This window comes from Thunnus thynnus, chromosome 7 (genome assembly GCF_963924715.1).
Source record: "Thunnus thynnus chromosome 7, fThuThy2.1, whole genome shotgun sequence".
NCBI classification, from domain to species: Eukaryota; Metazoa; Chordata; class Actinopteri; order Scombriformes; family Scombridae; genus Thunnus; species Thunnus thynnus.
The window spans coordinates 16,332,750-16,353,886 of record NC_089523.1 but is presented as its reverse complement, the minus strand read 5'-3'; the positions used below and the strand labels follow the sequence as shown (position 1 = coordinate 16,353,886).

At 38.6% G+C, this 21,137-nt stretch overlaps 1 protein-coding gene and 1 long non-coding RNA gene across 3 annotated transcripts; one reads left to right on the top strand and one right to left on the bottom strand.

The window, feature by feature from the left end:
- Positions 1-2,424: 2,424 nt before the first annotated feature.
- On the bottom strand, positions 2,425-14,810 carry LOC137186012 (uncharacterized). Its single transcript, XR_010928949.1, has 3 exons — positions 14,616-14,810; positions 8,681-8,795; positions 2,425-8,046 (listed from the first exon to the last, which is right to left on the bottom strand). It is a non-coding gene; the product is annotated as an uncharacterized lncRNA (long non-coding RNA).
- Positions 14,811-17,672: 2,862 nt separating this feature from the next.
- On the top strand, positions 17,673-20,850 carry zgc:162730 (uncharacterized protein LOC564559 homolog). 2 transcript variants are annotated; one of them, XM_067594610.1, is made up of 2 exons: positions 17,673-17,806; positions 18,447-20,850. In XM_067594610.1, the coding sequence occupies exons 1-2, from the start codon at positions 17,777-17,779 to the stop codon at positions 19,701-19,703; spliced, it is 1,287 nt and encodes a 428-aa protein (XP_067450711.1). In that variant the 5' UTR covers positions 17,673-17,776; the 3' UTR covers positions 19,704-20,850. The 2 variants fall into 2 exon arrangements, with proteins under 2 accessions (XP_067450711.1, XP_067450712.1); XM_067594611.1 differs by having other exon boundaries at positions 17,674-17,806; positions 18,450-20,850.
- Positions 20,851-21,137: the final 287 nt, after the last annotated feature.

Genomic DNA, 21,137 nt, shown 5'->3' with positions numbered 1-21,137 from the left:
ATTGTGGTCAGTGTCCTCTCATCTTGTGAAAACTTTTCCATTTGACAATAGAATTTTTTCCATTTAACTCCTGTGGTATTTTTAGACTTTTACATTGGCCAATAGATTGGTCTCCTTCCATGATGATGATCATGGTATTTTTAGTGAGTGGAAACAATGTCAGCTGCAGTAAAGAAAATAACAATACAAATAGGGAGGTTTACATTGATCTGCTTGGTAACACGGATGCTGGCCAGATGGACCAAAACAACACTGTAGATTGTTGAATGTCACAAGGTTTGTTCCTCTATAAGAGCTGACAGAGGAGAACAGAGTGGAAACAAATACTAAATCTCTGATACATATTCTCAAAGACAAAAACTGGCAATGACGATACTAATCTTGGGAGCGGTACGGGGAGTTAACTGTCGTAAGCTTACTCACTCACTCATTCTTACCCTGCGTCTAGACAGCAAGCATTTCAGATGCGCTTTTCACGTACATGTCACATGCAATAGATTTTTTAATTTGTCTGCGCCGGCTCCATGCAGGCCTGCGTCTCAGCCACATCTCACAGGCATAACCACAATCTGAAGCGTTCATTTACGCTTCGAGTTTATTTTCCTCTATTTTACGCAAGTCACTACAGTCATATGTAGTGGGCTCTAACCACTTCCAACGCGTGGGTGACCTATGCTCAACACTGCACCTGAATGCCTCCAGAGTAGACAGAGACGGAGCACTCTCGCTGCTGCTACTGCTCTGCTGACATGCTGCTCATGCTACATTTGCTAACATCTAGACACAAGGTTAGAGTCACCTTTTGTTAGATTCTAACCAACAGAAGCCCTGGCAGTTTTGTCAAACTTTTCCTGCAAAAGTTAATGTCACTTATTAGTGGATTATGAGTGTGATGCTGGCTTCAAAAGGTCCCAAAACTCCAACTGACTCCCCACCATTCAAAATGTGTCAACTTCTCTCTAGAAATACTGAGTCAACTATTTTTTTTAACAAGTGTCAATGACTAGATGGCCCTCTGCTGGTGGTCATTTTGGAAATCATTGCTCCTTTAATAAGATTTGAAGACCAATAGTAGCTTTGATGTCTGCCATGTGGGTGTTGATTGACAGCTGTGATTGACAGTCCGTTCACCTGCTGCTCTTGCAATATTTCATTATGAGTTAATGCTACTTACTTTAGCACAGTTTAGCTGAAGTAGCTAACGTTAGCCCAAATGTGCACCTCTTAATGTTCCCAGTGAGCTAACATTCGCTTCAGTCAGAGGTAGCAGCACCCAGCACTATTTGGATAGTCCAATAAGGAGTGCTTGGTGTTGCTCCAAACAGAAAAGATGATGCTGACCAAAAGCAGCAGCTCTGGGATTCTAACTGGTTCCAATGCAAACCAACAGGTGATGTCACACATGAAGTGTGTAAGTTTGAATATACCTTTCTGCAGCTGATATTCAGTATTGTAGGAATGACCAAAATGAATCCGAGCTTGACTATAAGTTGGCAAATGGCTTTTTCTCAGCCAACACCAAGTGTATTTCAGTGTTTTTTGGCCTTACAGACACAAATAAGTTCAAGATTGACCTTCTATTGACAGAACTAAGCAATAGCACATTCCTTTAAGCTTGTCAAGCACCAGCATGAAGGGTCCCAGCTGCTGTCCTCATGCTGTGCACTCAGCTTTGCTCAGACCCGCATAGCACACATTCCTCACTGACTCACCAACCTTATGAGTCTGTGTGTGTATGTGTGCGCGTGCGTGTTTGTGTGTGTGACAGAGAGCATGTGCGTGTGTCCATCTCTCTACCTCTTTTACTCTAGTCCCTCACTCACTCTCTCAATCACACAGCATAGACCTGTGTGTGTGTGTGTGTGTGTGTGTGTGTGTGTGTGTGTGTGTGTGTTGTCTGTCATATAAACAACTCAGTGACTCAGTCCATTATATAATGTAGCCTGCCCAGCCACTATTTTAACTGCCAGTCAAAACAGTCAAAACCTCTTCATGAACTAAAGTTCATACTGAATCAAGAATCATGGATTTCTCCACGTTGTGTATGTCTTTAAACGCAGCATATAATAACTGTTTTCTTTATTGTTTAAACACACAAGCCAGCATGGAGATAAAAGTAGGCTGTTTTCTCACTGTACCCACATACACAAAAACACACACTGGTGCCTGCATCATTTCCTGCCACAAACTGAAAACAGGTTTCACCTGCTTATGTCATAAGACCTCGCCTTTCTCAAACTTAAGCAATGCCAGGCCACACCCAAAAACTTGTCTTCAGGCCTTATATGCACAGAAAAACACACACAAAGGCAGATGCACACTAGCACATTGGTGGTATATCAATATGATGAAGCATGTTGTTTTTTAATGTCAGGCGATGCTTTGATCCATGCTGTTTTTCTCTATCACCTATAATTCCTTCTGTACACAGTTATTATATGCTTTTGCATGTGCAGCCTATGTGTAGTTCACTGCAGAAGTCACCTTGGTTACTATCTTACTAACACATCAGTGATCAACAGTACTGTAGCCATTTTCCTGTCACTGTAAAAATGATAAATGTCAGGGTTTTCTATTGTGATCACAATGCTTCTCTGTGGTGTGTGTGTGTACGCATGTATGACACGTTTTGTGTGAATGACAGCATGTGTGTAGGTGTTGAATTCACAGCATTTTGACCCAGTTAGCATCACAAAGAAGGTGTTGGTGCTTTTAATGTCTTGTTGACAGATTGGAGACAGTGCACAGAAAATGAACATAGACTGTGGATTTTGTTCCAGGATTACTAATAAAAATATGTTTGCCAGGTTGGCCTGGTGGCCACATTTGACTCACTTTTCTCAACAGCTGAAGTTTTCTTGTACAGTGTTTAGAGCTCCAGATCAAAGTCACAACAACAGAGAACTTCAGTACTTCACACATAATCACACAGCAAAGACGACAAGCATCTACTGCTGCCTTTGTGAAGCTGAAGTGATGAAGTTAAACTGCACTGTCACTGTCACTTGACAGGTATGACTCGACAAACCTGATCAACGTTTTTTTGAACATACAGTACAGGGTCTACTGTATGAAGAAAATAGTGAGAACAAATGACAAGGAGACTTTGCTGCTGAACTATTATAATACTTGTATCATGTCACAACATTTGCACTTACAACACCTTTCTTCTCCCGAACTCTGAAATACAGACTAAAAGACAGACGTGTACTGAAATATGTGAGTTTACAATAATGGAACAAGGAATGAGATAAGGCAATGACTTTTGTTGTAAATATATCTATTTGAAAATTGTTCAACTAATCTGCCACATGGAGCCATATTTCAATCCTGTATAGTCAAATAAATACTCTTGTAATAAATATACTAACCCTGCATCTCTCTGAAGGGTTTGCATTTATGCATCTGTATGTACACAATTAATGTTGATAATGTATATTGCAAGCTATATACTTGTCTGTAAGTGCGATATGGCACATCAGTCCTAACCTGAATATTAACATGACATTTCTTAAGTGTCTTTGGTAACAACATAACACCATTCTTTTCTGAAGCTGTGACTTAAAATATATTCCTCCCCTTAGTCATGTTACGTTGTTATTATTTGTGAACTTAGACGACAAACAGAATTATGGTGTGACATTGTTTGCAAAGAACTGAATATGAGGTAAATTCTAAATCTGTGACAACTGCAGAACCACAGCAACTCCCCCAAATGGGTATTTTTCTAATTTTTTTATTTATAAAGAGGATCTGGAATGTGACGAACATGATCTTGTGTTTTTACCACCTATGTGACACACCCACACGCACACTACTTTCCCATTACATCTTTACACCTCCATACCGTTTCACACACTTTACAAGAGAGTCTTTCAAATGTGAAGAGTGAGCAGCGGTGGACAGAATGTGAGAGAGATTGTATGTGAGTTACAGCTGAGGTCCTATGTGTTTGCGAGGGTGTGTGTGTGTGTGTGTGTGTGTGTGTACACCCGTGTGTGTCAATAGTGGTGTAGTGGGAAATACAAAGTGTATGTGAGAGGGAGGAAGAGAGCTGACGGACTGAACAGAGGACAGAGGAGTTTCAGTGTCTCTAGGTCTCCCCATGTTAGTGACTTATTTATTTAGACCTCCCATCTCTTTGGTCAAATAATACTATGAAGTAAACAATCTGAATATACCTCGCAGTGTGCCTCTCTGTTAGAATAGCGTACTCTCACTTTCTTACATATACATGCATGTGTGTTATGTATGTGTAATGTCTCTTCCTTCTTTTCTCTTCCACACAAATGTGCACCTGCTTCCCAAAAAGATTGTCAAGTGCAACAAATGTAAATCTAAAAGTATGAAACTGCCATGAGTTGAAAGCAAAGCACTCTCCACGTTCTGTATTTCTCTATCATAACTTCCAACTCCTTTTATCAACATTTTTACTGTCTTCATTTCTCAAGGCTACCCTCATAACAACCACATGTCAAATATACTGTATATACAAATAATCCTATTTGCTCATTATTATATACAGTATAATCTATCTATTATCAGAATCATAGCCTATCTTGGTCCATGATCTCACCATAAACTCACTTGCAATATCATAAATTTAGAATGTTTTTGCATGCGTCATTGTTGATGCCACATTATCCTGAGTTATAATACGCTAATTAATTGAATAATTACATTTTATTATCGTGCTGTTGACTCTCATGGTTGAAATGTTACATAAAAACACATCCAGGGAGTCCGATGTTTATGCTCTTCAACAAAAGACAATTCTTTGAGTCTTTGCACTCAGAAACATGAGAATTTATAATGATGAGTTTAACACAGCAGCAACTAAACAGCCTAGTGGTTCTCATTACTTTTAACTGGTGACTTTAAAGAGAAATATGCAGTAACACTGAGCTCATTTAGGAAAGAGAGACAAAGAGGAAGGAATTGACAACTACTGCTCTGTCAGCCAGCTGTGCTGCATGTGTGAGTTCTGAAATAGAAACACTTAGAGGTTCATATGTAGAAAATCAAACTCTCTCTGTCAGCTCTTGCGTATTATTATGATCATAGCCAAGACACATCTGCGAAACTCCCTTCTTCCCTCATTCTGATCTCTCCCTCTTACTGTGTGTGTGTGTGTGTGTTTTGTTCCCGCAGCGAAGCCAAGAACATACTTTTCCTTTTAAAGAAACAGTCAGGAGAGACAGAGTTAGAGAGAGAAAGCTTGAGGCAGAATAAATACCTCCATGGCATACAGAAAGAAAGGTAGAGCCATTATAAGTGGATAAGGGTTATAAAAAAAGAGGTTTTATCAGTAGAGTACGGCATGCAGTCAAGCAGCACTGAAGGATGGAAGAGAAGATAGTGGCACAACATCACAGAGGGAGACGGGGAATGACGCAGAAGATGATGATTGTTAGGCTCCAAATATGCTGTTAATGAAACATTATGACATTTACAGGAGGCAAGCCTGAAATATTTCAGTCGAGTCCAAATCTGCTTTTAGGTCACATCAATTACTGCACTGATGTCACTGCTACTAGACAAAATAATTTTAATAATGTCTTGGTCTGCTACATGCTGAGGGTATGATGATAAAGTGTTCTCCTAGGGACATAAAGGAATGTGATGTCAGAAAAATCCAACATTAATCACAGTTTTTTGGTTTTTTTTCTTTTAAGTGAAGTTCAGTAAAGTTTGTACTATCTTGCCCATGATGGTTTCCTAAAGTCTTATCTTTGTTCCTGATGCTGCTGTGTGACTTCAACCTGCCATCTCAGGTTTTAATCTACGCTATCTTGAAGTTCACCACAAGACTCTCTAAGACCAGAGGAACAGGGCGAAACTACAAAAGCCCATCATTTCCATATACTCCTGCAGCACGCTTCCTTGTTTTACAGGGTTATAGAATGATAAATGATGGCGAAATGCCCTGAAACCAGTATTGAATATACAGAATACCAGGCAGGTTTATTACTGGTCATTTATCAGTTCAGATCAGTGAGGCCTTATTGTTTTGCTTTGTTTTGATCCAAACACATGTTGTCAAACCACATAACAAAGTAAAATATGTTCATTAAGTCCATAAAAACTAATGATATGCAGTACATGGGATGGATCAACTAATTTCTGATAACAGAAATAAAATGAGAAGAGAAAAAAGAATGAGGAAAAGTGATGTGCATTACAGTATAAAGAAGAAATGTCCTGCACAAACAAAATTGCTTTTTGACGGTCACGTATTCTCCCGGCAGTTCTGCGAGAACTACTATTTTATGAGATTTTGAACAAACGCAACCCTTGGACGGAAAGGAAAGACTAATTTCTGGGGAAAATTTGGGGGGAAGTTCCCTTTCTTATTTTTGTCTGTCTATAAGAAAACTGATCTCTGTCTGCATTTCATCTATTTTATTTATTTCCCAACATTTGAGTGTATTTGATGAGGGAAAATATAGCAAAAAAAAAAAAAAGTAAAATAATATTACAATAATGCTTATAATACAATAATTGCTACATGATTTCTAATGTGTGAATGCATTTCTCATCTGCATTCATATTAAATTGGTTAGAGGTTCAAATATTTAATGGAAGTATTGCAAGTATTACTGTTTTTTTCAGGTCATTAATAATACAGATAAATGTAGCTATAAAAAGCCCCGTAAGCCCTCAGAAAACATTTCAAAATATTCATCTATTTTTCATCTCCTCTCCTCCTCCTCTTCTCTGTTCTTTCCCACAGGCAGATACACTTTATCACCATGGGCTTTTTGCGTTGCACTGATTATCACATTTAAACATTCATGGGGCAATTCTACGAAAATCCACTACCAAAACCTTGACACTCTCTCTCTTTAATGTGACAATTATGACAGTGTTGTGATGTACAATTTTAATTTTCTCTCGCCTTTCCAGGGATGTTTTTCACCTTTCATCTAATTCAAGAGCAAACTTCTGGGGGAGTTTCACCCTGAGCTCGAGCTCATTTCCTGGAAGTTACTCCAGCCTGCAGTTCAGAACATTTTGTTTCATTTTCCGACTGTGGCTTCCCGTCTATCCCTCCCCCCTCATTCTTCTGCCTCTCTGCAACCTGACCCCATTTCCGTGTGAGAAGGAAGCAAGCGGGTGTTTCTGGAAAAGTGGGAAGGGAAATGAAGGAGGAGGGAAAAAAACAAGGTTTTGAGAAATAGTACAACTTAAGAGAATTCATTAAGAGTCTCAGCGGGAGTTGACACACATGCTGAAGGCCAAATAAAATAAACAGATGAAGGTATGGAGCAAGTTAAGGAAGAAAAGTTAGGAGCTGACATGCCCAGCTCTTTGTATTCTATTCTGTAACAACATTATTGCTCAATACTGAAGAGTTTGTGATAAAAGCGTTGAAAGGTCAGACTCTTAAAACCTCTCCCAATAGACTGCAAAGATTTCCTGTGACTAATCTAAAGTCTTTCCTGGGACTAGATACATGTATAACTATTACATATACAATAACATCCTTTTCTGTTTTTGGACTCAAAACCGGCAACAGGCTGGAGCAGGCAATTTTCCATTCAGTCATAATGGATGGCATTGCTGTTTTTGTTCCTCGTAGTACTTTAGTGAAGTCAGTTCTGCTTACCACTCCGTCACAATGGCCATAAACAAACTTTTCATTTTACTTTACAAACAAACTTTTCATTCAGCTTTGTTTAAAGCCACCAAATGTACAATTTTGCTCATCCTTTCTTTTTTAAATTCTTTTTTGCAGACAATATACATTTGAGTGTTATTGGTAGCGGTGAAATCTGTCCATGTCCTTCCAACTTTGGCAAAGGAACACCATGATTAAATAGTTCCAAAAATAAAACATCTGCTGAGATCTTGCAGCTAAACGTGGAGCTCAGTGGACACAGGATGAAACCTGGAGAGCAGCCATGGAGGCAGTGCTCATACTCCACACGCCACAGGGCCAGCACAGCGGGAAAACACCTCCACACTGAATGAGTCACAGTGTAGCGACAGATGCAGATATCGCCTGACAACACATAGTGTTGTCCTTGACCTAAGAGAGAGAACCTGTACACACACACACACACACACACACACACACACACACACAGAGGGTTAGGTCACTAACTTGCTGATATAAGCATTTGCTGTGCCAGAATGCATGAGGTTTTTACAGGACAGCTCAGTATGTTATGCAGAGAGAGAGTCAGACTCTGTGAAACCTATTTGTTACCATTATTATGTTTTATATATGTTTGCTCTCGGATGTATGGAAACAACTAGATAAACTCCGTAATCCCAAGTAGCAATTCCTCTCAAAAGTCAGGAATAGACCTCCAAAGTTTGCACTTTAACACTTTGCATTATCAACTTTTAGTATACACAGAATTAGAATGGATGAAATAATCATCATCATCATAATCATCATCACCATCATAATTATAATAATCATAATAAACTTTATTTATACAGCACAAAGTTACAAAGTCCTTTACATGGTAAAAAAATCTAAGCACTAAAATGAGGCAGTAAAATCTGACAATTAAAATAAAATATAATAAAACTATAAAATATCTCTAGTAGAAGATTAAAAATAATAATTATTATAACAATTAAAAAGAACAGTGGTAATAAAATAGATAAGACATGCTGGAAATCAGTAATAATAAAATAAAAGAGTGATTTAAAAGATGTCACTGACTTTGCAAGCCTCAGATCTTTAGACAGGGACTTTCAGAGCTGAATGGCCTTTACTGCAGAAGCCCGGTCACCTTGACCCAGGAACAGCCAGAATGACTCTGATTGAAGGTCTGACTCTGTGCTCAGGTTTGTAGAGGACAAGTAATAACTTAGCAATGTAGCTGGACTCTAAGCCATGAAGTGCTTTAAAGGTAATCAGTAAAATCTTAAAATCAATTCTAAAACTGACTGGTAACCAGTTAAGAGAGGCTGAAACAACAATGATATGATCTTTCAATTCAATTCAGCTCAGTTTAATTTATTTAGTGCCAAATCATAACAAAAGTTATCTCAGGACATTTATCACATAGAGCAGGTCAAGACTGTACTCTTTAACCCAACAATTCCCAATAATATCCCCATGAGCAAGCACTTGGCGATAACGGCAAGGAAAAACTCCCCTTTAACAGGAAGAAACCTCTTCTGTTGTCTTCTCGCATTTCTTAAAAGCCAAGCAGCTGCGTTTTGAACCAGCTGAAGGCATGAGATCATTTTCTGGCTTAACCGTGAATACAATGAATCAAAATAATCCAAATGAGATGATATAAGAGCATGTATGACCTTCTCAAGATCAGGGCAAGAGAGAATGTATATTGGAACAAAGTATATTCCTGCACAACAAAGATGACATTTGAGATTCATAAAAAAGACATCCACAGGTTTATCTAATTCTGCATAGGTGGAAAGAATAACCTCAACCATTTGAAGCCAAATAATCTTGATCGATTAAACTAGATAAGCTTTGGTACACAAAGTAGTACATTATGTGCTTATTTTGAGAACTAGTGTTGCAAAATCGCTCAAGGAGCTCCATCTGGCAACACAACTCCAAAAATTTTCTCTTGCACAAGAAGTTGAAAAAAAAAATCACATTACTTCTTTCTCTTTCACTTATTATTTGACGCGCAGAACTTGACAGGTAAAGAAAGGAAACCCAAGATTTATTGCCAAAACCTCCGCAGCACCCACATGACTAGGCCTGTAACGACTTTTATTGGAACTAATGTTAGATGAGACATGAACCGAAGATGTTTTATTTATTTATTTTTAACATCCGGCTGCATTTTTATGACTGACCAAAGAGTGGAAATATATTTGTCTTCCAATCAGAAGATCAAATCAATCCCACACAGGCATTGGATTTGTTTCGTGCCACAATCCTTCACAGTCAGTTTGAAGGATTGTGGCATAAAGCTGATTTGTCTACATCTGTAAAGTGCCTGTTTGTTCCTTAAGGGGGAAAAAACTTCACACTGAGAAATTTGTTTGGGATCTAGATGAGAAATGTATGACTCTCCAGAGAAAACACCCTTTCAGAATAGAAACACACACACACACACGTTCCAGATTTCACTCTGTTACAAGAAACCACCTCTTTTGACTCCACTGAGGCAAAAAAGCCAATAAGCAACTTTTAAGCTTAATGCTGGAAAAACACAAATTTGTAATATTATCTGAGATTGCAGTCGCTGCTCTCATAGCAAAAGTTTAGGACAGAATTTGAATTATTGTTATGTTTATTTGAACATCTGTCTTTTGACAGAGTTTGGCCTACAGAAGAAATTCCTCCAAAACCACACTCTGGGGGAAACTGATAGAAGAAGCCAGATATTTCCTCATAATTGATGAGCTTTGCAAAAAATATATTTAGATATAATCTAAAACACTCTTATACACTTAAACTTATATTTTGTACATATGTACACTTACATTTGCCTGCCAAGGACTTGCAACATTGTTGAATAATCCCTTAAAATTTTCTGTTTTAGTATGTTAGAAAAAGTAAAATGTTTGGTTTTCTATCAGGTTTTCTATCGGGTACTGAAGTATCAACTTAATACCAACATAATACAATAGAGCATTTGACAGGAAGTCTTGAAAGTGTTGTATATCCTTGGCTGGCATGAATCATTACAGTTTTTTGGACCCAGCACCTGGCTGAGAAAGATGTGTGTGTGTGTGTGTGTGTGTTTTTGCACACTGGTCACACTCACATTTGTATACATTTGTACTGCTTATGTGTTGCATTGTGCCTAATCCTGCCTTGAGAAGAAACCCTGCGGAAACAAGTCTAACCAGTCCAGCATCATGCTGATCTGTGCCACAGGCTAAACCCTTTTTGCTGTGTACATCGCTAACCACCTCAGTTCACAGTCTGACTTCCACGGAACAGACACTTCTTCAGGTGGAAAATTTTGGTGACCTTTGACATTGGGTTGACAGCCTCATGCCTTTATTATCCCTTATAATTATAGAAAATGTGTAATGTTTTTATTCATATAGAGGTTCTCATTTATAATTGAATAATGCTCCAACTTGATTCTGTCTTTTCATAACTTGTTTTTATTTAATTTTCTTCTTGTTTCTTCTGAAGCTGTGATATCGCCTTTGTTGTTCTGTAGCAGTTGAAATTCTATTTTAAAATGAACAATCATTATATTATAAACACCTAAACCAGCATTTATGAAATTGAGTTCAAGTGGACATGACTGGCCACAGTAATCATATACTACCGAGAAGAGGATCTGACACCCTTTCAGTAACAACAGAGCTGTTTTTTCTCACAGACTCATGACTGGAATGAAAGGATGAGAACATACCAACCAAGGAAAAATGTTTCGAAATATATACTCTAATCAGTTTACTACATTAATCATGCAATTGCTGCTTTCATAACTCCTACCTCTTGAAATAAATGTGCGCAGTAGCATTGAAGAAACCAGTATAGGCTTGGTCAAATGACTTATTCGTAGAAATACAGGTCAGTATTTCACACTTGAGAAAGGAAAACACCGGACTAGGATTGCCAAATGCTTGTTTTGTGTTTCCCTGTTGCTCTTAAACGCTGACACATACACAAAAAATTCTGACCAGTCATCATATGCTGGCCAGATTACTGGCAATGACACTCATACTGTACTCAGCATATAGGCTGATGTAAACAGAGAGACAGGCGGTTATTTCTACATGCAGGGGTTTTTATAGTTATCCAACTCACTGCTACAGCATACCGCATCAGGGACAGGAGTATATACCAACTCTAAGTTTTTTATTTATTTGAGTTTGAGTTGAGTTTATTTAAGTTGTTCTTTATCATTATGGAATGTAGCTAACTGTCATGTGTTATGCTACTGTTTTATGCATATTTATTATGTTTTGTACATAAGATATGTTGTTTTATTCTAGTTTAGGATGCTTTTTAAACTTAACCTGGGACAACAACAAATAAATTAGCCTTGTAGGCTAACTCTGCCTCATTTATAATATAAAATAATAACATAAATTATAAAATAATGATTTCCAAAGTCCACAGCCGCTATCAAATTATCCTACATGCAAAAAAAGTCCTTATCTGTTAGATATTAAATAAAGGTGGTGACTCTGTGTCAGGCAGATACTTTCCCCAGCCATGTCAACATGGGCTGCTGACCAACTTAAACTACTGACTCACTTTCTCTCCCCCCACTCCCTCCTTCCATATCTCCTCTTTCTTCACAGCCACCCCTCCATCTCTCTCTATCCTAAAGAATCGCCTGATAAAAACACAAGCATGAGAAGCTCGGGCTCATTACATTTCTGCGGTGGCCATGTTAGCTCTACAAACCTGCTCCACGGCTGTTGCTAAGTAACTGTTGAGCCTGTGCCCACTTGTGTGTGCAATGTTTGGCATGTCACCATAGCAATGTTACAGAGGGCATGGTTAAATATTTGCAAACTATCACTTATTAGAAGCATAGACCGGTCAAACTGTGTAGGTGAACCTGGGCCTGGGATAGGGAAGGAAATGAAAAAAGAAAGGCAACAGAAAGGAAAGAGACAAGAAGATAAGAGCATAACAAGAGTTATGTTATACTGTATATTCTACAAATATCATATATTTCAAAAATAAAATCTCAAAGGATAACAGAAATTAATTACAGTAATTTAATTTTAAGATCTACTGTGTCTACATACATATCTGCATTCATTATTATTACCATCGTCATTAGCATAAGTTTTGTTTCAGCATTATGGAAACCTTGACAGCCTCTGGGCGTCTTCTGTGTATGTTGACCTCATTTGACTGTCATTATGAACTATATGATGATTACTAGAAACTTTGAAGCCATCCAGACTGAGTCAGACCCCTGAAAACTTCCCCTCAAATTCTCATCTATTGGGGTTGAACAGCTTGAATAGCTCTTATTTTCCCTTTTGCCAGGACTCCCTCTGAGGGATAAAAATACACCAGGACAGTTAATACAACTTCTTTTAAGGAATTCATTCAAAATGGCAATTTTAGTTCAGCTGTGAGACAAAATTTTATGAAGTTGCAGCATTAAATATACTACAATATTATACATTTAAGATATTCAACAGGCATATTAATGGTCACTTTTACAATATCATCAGAATCAGTCAATTTATTATAACTAAGTATTGTACTTAAGTATAATTTTGGGGTTCTTGTACTTTCCTTGAGTATTTTCTTATTATTCCAGATGTCTACTCCACTACATTTCAGAGGAAAATACTTTTTTCACTACAAAACATGTTATAAAATACAACAAACTGTTACACATTGAACAATCCAACAGTATAATCAGAATTAGCTCCAGCTCAACTACAGTAAAATGCTACTTCCGCATTAATGCATCGCTTCTCTTGATACTTTTGATACATTTTGTTGATAATAGTTCTGTACTTCACTTTCACTTAAAACTCAACATTTAATAGGCTGAGGCTGGAAGACTAACTTGACTTGACAGTGATTTTATGTATGTTTTTAACATACATAAAATCACCTGGCTTCCTGATGCAGTTCCATGTAACAGCAGATGCTACGTGGTTGATAAAGGTAAACACAGGCCTATTTTAGTTAATGATCCATCTATACAGCTTAGCCACATTACACAGTCACAGTACAAAGCACACTGAAGGGATGGGTGCTATACATTATACAACCTGTTGTAGGTCATATATAGCACACATATATCAAACTTACAACAGCTAGTCTCTTCTTCTCTGTCATCTTTAAGCATTTCTTTCTACAATATTAAGTTGTTTCTATTACTTTTCATGCCAAAGACATAAAAAAAATCAATTACATTCTATTCTAAGTGGTCACAGAAAAACAGTGTTTCAATTTGGTTTTATGGAATAATAAGATTTTCATATTAAAGTTCATGTGACGAGAGGGAACTTATTTGCTTTATGGGTTCATCCCAATAGAAAATTAAATTACGCAGAGTGAATGGTTTGCTATCAAGTGCTACAAAGTCTGGACTTTCCAGACTCCCTGTACTATGCTGTCCCTGCACATTTACATGACAAAATACACATCATTTATAGGTTCTCAAGATGAGAAATTCATGCTTGAGGTTCTTAACATTTGAGGTTTAACCACTTCAAGGTTCTAGATGTGTGACTGTTGTTATAGATGAGTCTCAGCCTTGCAACCTGTTACCCCCTTTGCTCATGTTACATGCTTTCCCACAGCCTACACATATTTACACTCTCTTTTTAAAAAAATAACTGATGCGGCATTGTGCAATCAAGTCCTAACATGTTAGAAAGCAACATTGCATGCATTGGAAAAGAAGGAGAAAAACCCCAGTGGAAAACTTGGCAATAAGTGTTCACTCACTTAGTCACCGAGGGGAGAAGAAAAAAAAAACACAACAAGCTGGAAGCCACCATCAGCAGGAATGCTCCTTTAAGCCGTGCTTGTGTGTGTTTGCATGCAAGAAATGTACGAGTGTGTGTTCGCTAGTGCCCCTCCCTGTTAGGGTGACTTTCCATACAACTGAAGCCAGAGACAGAACAGAAACAAGTAGTGCGTGGTAACCACAACACACACACACACACACACACACACACACACACACACACAAACACAAGCTATGTGCCCTCCTTACCTCTGTGCCAGTTTATTGGCCTGGTGAGAAAAAAGTCTGAAGGAAGTAGAGGGGAAAGAGAAGAGAAAGAGGGAGAGATTTTTACCACACCCATGTAGACAACCTCATAAAATATTTTTCAGAGTACTTAATGCTGTCAGGTTAATATTTAGATAAGTTATTTAGTATATCTAGCTGCAGTTATTAATAGCTGAACATGAGAGGCCTGTTTGGTCAATCTGTCCGCATAAGAGGCCTGTGAGTTGTAATGGTGGCACATGACAGTTTGTGTAACTCTCACTCACATTTAGAAGGAAATAGTTACAATCTGGCATCCACTAGAGCACAATTATATCATATTTTGAACTAAAAAAAAAAGATGTTTAGTGCATTTTATCAGTTCAATCAGCAGATAGGTAATCGCATTTTTTTTAAATTTAAAAATATACCATGATTAGTTTTAAAAAAGACGATAATCATACCATTAATTCTGGGAAAAAAAAGTTTGAGTGTATGCAAACTCAAGGTCCTGACTGCTGAGAGTGACACACATGTGAAGAGAATAATCATGTCGAGAAACAAAAGTACAGTGAGAGCAGGGAGAACATGGACATAATGTGGTTGTAAGGTCACAGTGAAACTACGGTTATATCATACCTCAATGTTTCTCGAAGCAGAAGTGGGAAGTTATTTAGTATATTTGCAATATATAATAATACTTCACTAAACTATAATCCTCCACTGTTTCAATTGTGTAGTTCCATTTTGCGAGAGTTTATATTTTCAGTCCAGCGCAGTTGTGCAATATCTGAATACAGTAAGTAATTTTCCATTCAACAGCAGATAAGCATATAAAATGAGATTAGAGGTAAGAGGCCTCCTCCAATTTAAAATACTTCTTAATGTATTAATAATTCAACACTTCAAGTGGAACTACTGCTTAGAAGATAGAACATCTTCCTAATATTTACTTTTACAAAGCAAAGGATTTCTCTATTGTGGTATTGTTACTTTTATTGAAGGATTTGGAAACTTAAAGTAAGAATTGGCAGCCAAATATTTCCTGTCTTCAAAATTGCTACATATCAATCAGTCATCGTCATTCCTTTGCGTCATTGGCTTTATGGTCAAGAGGACTGATCACATTTACAGGACCCAAAGCAAAATTCACTGCCTACATTGTATAATAAGTCAAATAATATTTTGTCTCACTTTAAGACATCAAGGCATACTGTTTATGAGTTAACTGCACAGCACATTTCTATGCCTTTCCTGTGCAGTTTGAGAATCCTTGTGCATGTACTTTTTTGGCCTCAGGTTGACTCTGGCATTTTTTTTCTAGCGGCACCCTTCTTCTTCTGTTTACCATCATCACGCATTACCACTAATTAACTAATACTGCAGTGACTCTTCCACATTTGTAAAACATTTATTAGAAGGATTGTGTTTGTGTCATTACCAGCATTAAACATGACTCATGTGAGTGGGTGACACATGCAGCAGCGGCAGCAGCAGCAGCAGCAGCAGCAGAAGATAATGACTCCTGATTTGCTGATATCAGCACAACAGCAGATCCTATAGATATGCAGACACACATCAGATAAATTATTTGTCCACTGTTCACTGGGTCGGGGTGGGGGGGGTCCTTTTTTTTATCTTTCTTCGTCACTCTTACCATCATTTCCCCTTTATCTCATTGCTTTATCACAATAATCTCTTATTATCATGTGTTCGTTAAGCTTCTGATTTAATTTATGAATCATCAATACACGCAGCAGTAAAGGTATGGGCCAATAAAGAGTCAGTGACACAACTTTGCTCAGATAATAAAGCAATTATAAGCTGTATCATTAATTGATTGATGGGGGGCACTGTTCTGAACCCCTATGAGAAGCAAAACAAAAACCATGACAGCTCACCATACAAACCAGTGGAGAAAAAGACACTAGCCACAAACAATAATCCTCTGGTTACAACACTGTCAGTTTTGTTTGTGAAGTTTATTTGACATTTGAAGATTAAGAATGATGTGTGCCTTATTTCAGCCATACAGTTAAAAGTGTGATGAGGTTGTGAATCTTCCATCAAAACATCCTCAAAAATATAAATAGTCAAGCGATATCATGGTTGTAAGAGTGCTGCCGACCACAGTGCTGAGTAAAAATGATTGAATACAGATGGCAAATGAGAGTCCAGTGTTTAGGTCAGTTCTGTTTAGATTGTTTGGCTCTGCTGTTTATTTCACTCACCTCTATCTTGTTTTCAGCACAAAGGTTTCTGCCTTCAACTAATCAATAGTTGTGTTCTGTGAACTGTTTCGGTGCTCTGGTGGAATATTCTAAATCTGTTGTAATCATAACAGAAACTGAGGGAAATAAGGGGAAATATAGTCATATGTATTCTGGTAAACAACAACATACAGTAATACATCCTCTCCCCCTGTGGGTAAAAAACACTCAGAAACTATACAGTGCTGCCTGTGATCCCGGACAAGATGATTTACAATAGTTCCTGAAAACCTGCCATTAGTCATAGAAATGTATATACTGTAAATATATGATTACGTGTTCATGTATAGACAGAAAATCCCTTCCTCACTTGTTATGTTGGATGAAAAGGATCAGTGTACAGGTCTAAACAAACAACCCTCTTTGCCACTTCACATCTGGGTGCTTTAGATCCTGAAAAATTTCACAGAGCTGAAATGATTTACCACTCTGCAGAAAACCTCTCATCATTCATAGGAGTGAACATACAGAATGAGAATAGAAAAAACAAGTAATAAGCCTAGATGGAGAGCTTGCATGAGACCTATGTAAATAAGCCACTTTGCCTTCACATGCCTACGAAACTGAAACATTTCACACAGCCAGCTAAAAATACACAGTTTTCTTTCTTGTCTTTCTTTTTTTTTGTGTGTGTGTGTGTGTGTGTGTGTGCGTGTGTGTGTGTGTGTTTTACTCCACGCCCATTGTGAGCTCACTGAAACTTGAGGCAGAGGGAGTGTCAAACGGGAACATAGCGAATGGAAACTCCTCCCAAACTTGTAGGAGGAGTTTCTGAGGCTATAAAACGCGTCAACACCACACAGACTTAACTTGACTTGATTCTGGACACAGGTATCAAACAGTGATCTGTGGTTCCGAGCTGAAAGCTGCTTCTTTTGTACAAAAGGGTAAAGCATGTCCGAAATGCTTGACATCTTCACAAAGGTGAGTCAAAGTTTATGAATTTATCGTTTTGTTTTGGAAAAAGAAGAGAAATAGCTTCTTAAACTTGGGGTGGATTAGCTCTGTAACTCCTCTCCCAAAGTGGTTGTTTGTTTGTTTATTGTTTCGCATTTTGTTCCTGTGTGAATCACTGATTTGACAGTAAAATCCTTGGGTTGAACAGAGATTTAGCCTCAGAGGAATACTTCAGTTTAAAGAGATAATGAGATAAGGGAGACAGTCAGTGCTGAGTTGTTTGTTTCTTGAATTCCAATCTTCCAGTATCTGAATAATGCATGAGAAACAGAAAACAGGCACAATTATCTACATTTAATCTGTATTTTCTGATTGGATGTAAATGGAAGATAAAGGTTATGTAACCTCTAGTACTGTTTCTTAATTATTTTGTTTTGACATTTTTTGTATGCAAGCATTCTTCAAAAAACATGATTATTTTTATAAGAAATGAAAGGTTTTAAATATGAATATATGCTCCAGAATTAGTTATTTATTGCTCTACCTTGAAAACTCTAACTTGAAATACATTTGTTGTAGAAAGTAGCATTAAAGTATAAATATTCAACATGTATTGCTTTGAAATGAAAAGTATTATCTGTGTAGTAATTATTTCAATCATCTGTAGCAGAACTTACTGAACCTGGCCCTGGATGATGCCTTGGTCCCGACACAGTCTCAACTCAAAGTCCCAGGGCAGAGTCGGCTGAACCGGTCAGCCTCCTTCTTCTCTGCCCCCTCCCCCCCTCCTTCCTCAAGCCACAGCTTGAGCACCGAGCATGTTAACAATGACGACAACAGTAGCCCTTTTTGGCCATCCAACATCTGGAGCCAGGCCCCTGTCTCCAAACCAAAACAGCTGCCCTTCCGGCCCGACCGCTCCATGAGCCTTACCGAGTCCAGCAGCACCCTGCTCTCCTCTTTCGGACAGCTCAAGAACCTGGAGGCCTTTCCCTCAAGCCCTGCTACTACTGTGGCTCCCCCACCAGGCTTCCCTCCCTCATCCAACCTGCCAGCCCAGCTCCCACCTCTGCTGTCCTCTAACCGTTACAAGACTGAGCTGTGCCGTGGCTTCCAGGAGACTGGTAGCTGCAAGTATGGCAATAAGTGTCAGTTCGCTCATGGTGAAGCAGAGCTACGTGGACTTTACCGCCACCCTAAGTACAAGACGGAGCCCTGCAGAACCTTCTACAACTTTGGGTACTGCCCGTATGGCTCACGCTGCCACTTCATCCATGAGGAGAAAATCAGCGGAGGTCCGTTACCATCTGCCAAATTCCAGAATCAGCGACAGCCAACTCCCACAACAACCAGTGGTCAGAATCCACGCCACCAGCTCCGCCAGAGCGTCAGCTTTGCCGGGTTCCTGGGTTCCTCACGCAGCTCACCTCCTCCGTCATTCCCTTCATCCTTTAATGATCCTAACCTGGGGTTCAGTCGTGCTCCCTCCGTTTCTCCACCTCCTGCAGAACTCCTCTCCCCAGTGTTTGGTGACTCCCAGCAATGGGAGGCAGCAGCATTCCAGTTTAACAGCCATCAGACCCGTGCCAGCACCGGAGACATCCACAACATTCCTCTCATCCTGGAGCCAAAGGCCTCACGCTGTGTGTGCGGCCATGGAAATAACCTTTCTGCTCTAAACAGCAACAACAGCAGAGTCTTCTCCAGCATAGATGACGGGCACCACCAGGACAGCAACACTCTGTGTGCAGGTCCAGGAGGATTCATCAAGCCTCCTGGACTCCAGCGTTTCTCCTCTGAGGACTCCCTGGAGGACAGCTACAGCAGCAGCAGTGGAGGTTCCAGTGGAACCGAGTCTCCAACGTTTGATGGGTCAGCCACCAAGAGGCTCACCGTGTTTGAGCGTCTGTCCCTGTCTGACTAAGTGGATCCAAAGGGAAAGAACAGAAGAGAATGGACACACATTGTCAACATAACTAACAATGTCTGTCTATCTGGACTTTCTTCAGAACCACAACTGATCAGGACAAGTCAACTTCTGATGACACAATAACACTTAAAGTTCTTAATTTATGTTTGTAACAGTGGAACTTTTCTTGGACAAACTACACATACTGAGATGATTTTAGTACCCAAATGTTATCACTCTATTTTTATACTTAAAACATTTTGTAGCCAAATAGACCTTTGTATGTGGTCTTCCATAAGAATTAACTCATCTGCAGATCTTGACAGTACCAGCAATTAGTCTGCATTATAGTTACCGTAAATCTGTAGTGATCAAAATGGCTTATCGGTAGTGATAATCACTCATTCCTGTGCCTTAAATATTCTCCCTGCCTCACAGGCTATTCACTCTCAGTGCCATGAACAGTATGTTTGATTCAGTAGCCTTCATCAGTGAGCCTGACGTGTCACTGATTCCATTTTATTTGTGAAATGCACTTTACAGCTAATTCAAACAGGAGAAACTGTCAAAGTCTCCTAGTAGCATTCAACCAAAGCTTCATACTTCACTCTGTTGTGTGTGTGTGTGTGTGTGTGTGTGCGTGCGTGCGCGTGCATGTGTGTATACATGCGTGAGTGTGTGTGTGTGTGTGTGTGTGTGTGTGTGTGTGTGTGTGTGCGCGCGTGTGTGTGATTTTTCTAAGACCTGGGGGGCAAACAAATATAAGTTTCAGAATGCTGAAAAATCAAAGTGTGCTAATAGAAAAATATGTCATGGAGTTAAGATCTGAATAACTGACACACTTTAACATTCTGTAATCATTGCTGGTTTGTAAATTGCACCCCATCTTTTATTGTCCCCTGTTTGTTTGACAGCCTGGTTCAGGGATTTTAACACCGCAGTATTCCTTTTGGTTATTGGTTGCCTTGCGTTGTTTAAATTAAACTAATATATTTATTATGATATTTATTTGTGTTTTAAAGAAAAAAAATGTATTTTGTATTTTATTTATGGGAAACGTCTGTGAAATACCAATGTGAGAAAAAGCAGAAAAAAAGAGAATCTTATATTTTTAATTGCCTGAAAGGGAGTAAATAAATTTCAGAATAAAGAAATGAATGTATTCTGCCTTCTTTTGACTCATTTGTTATTCAGCCAGGATTAGATATGCCCTCTAAATAAGAGCCACTTACATAACCCATAGAAAACACACTTGTTATAATTTACAGCCTAACACACACAGTTTAGCAATCACTCATAGTGGCTTTTAGAGATTTGTGACATATTTAAGGATATAGTCTGTGGGTAGAGAGGTCATGCTGAATGTTATTCAGACCAACATGCAATTTAATTGATGTGTTGATACAGTCAACAATACTTTTTCAGACTCTCAAGGAATCTGTTCAAGGT

Excerpts from the sequence above, each read along its gene's own strand:
- zgc:162730 (XM_067594610.1), top strand. The coding sequence starts at position 17,777 with ATGTCCGAAATGCTTGACATCTTCACAAAG. Across the intron at positions 17,807-18,446 it reads TGCTTGACATCTTCACAAAG|CAGAACTTACTGAACCTGGC; the intron begins GTGAGTCAAAGT and ends AATCATCTGTAG.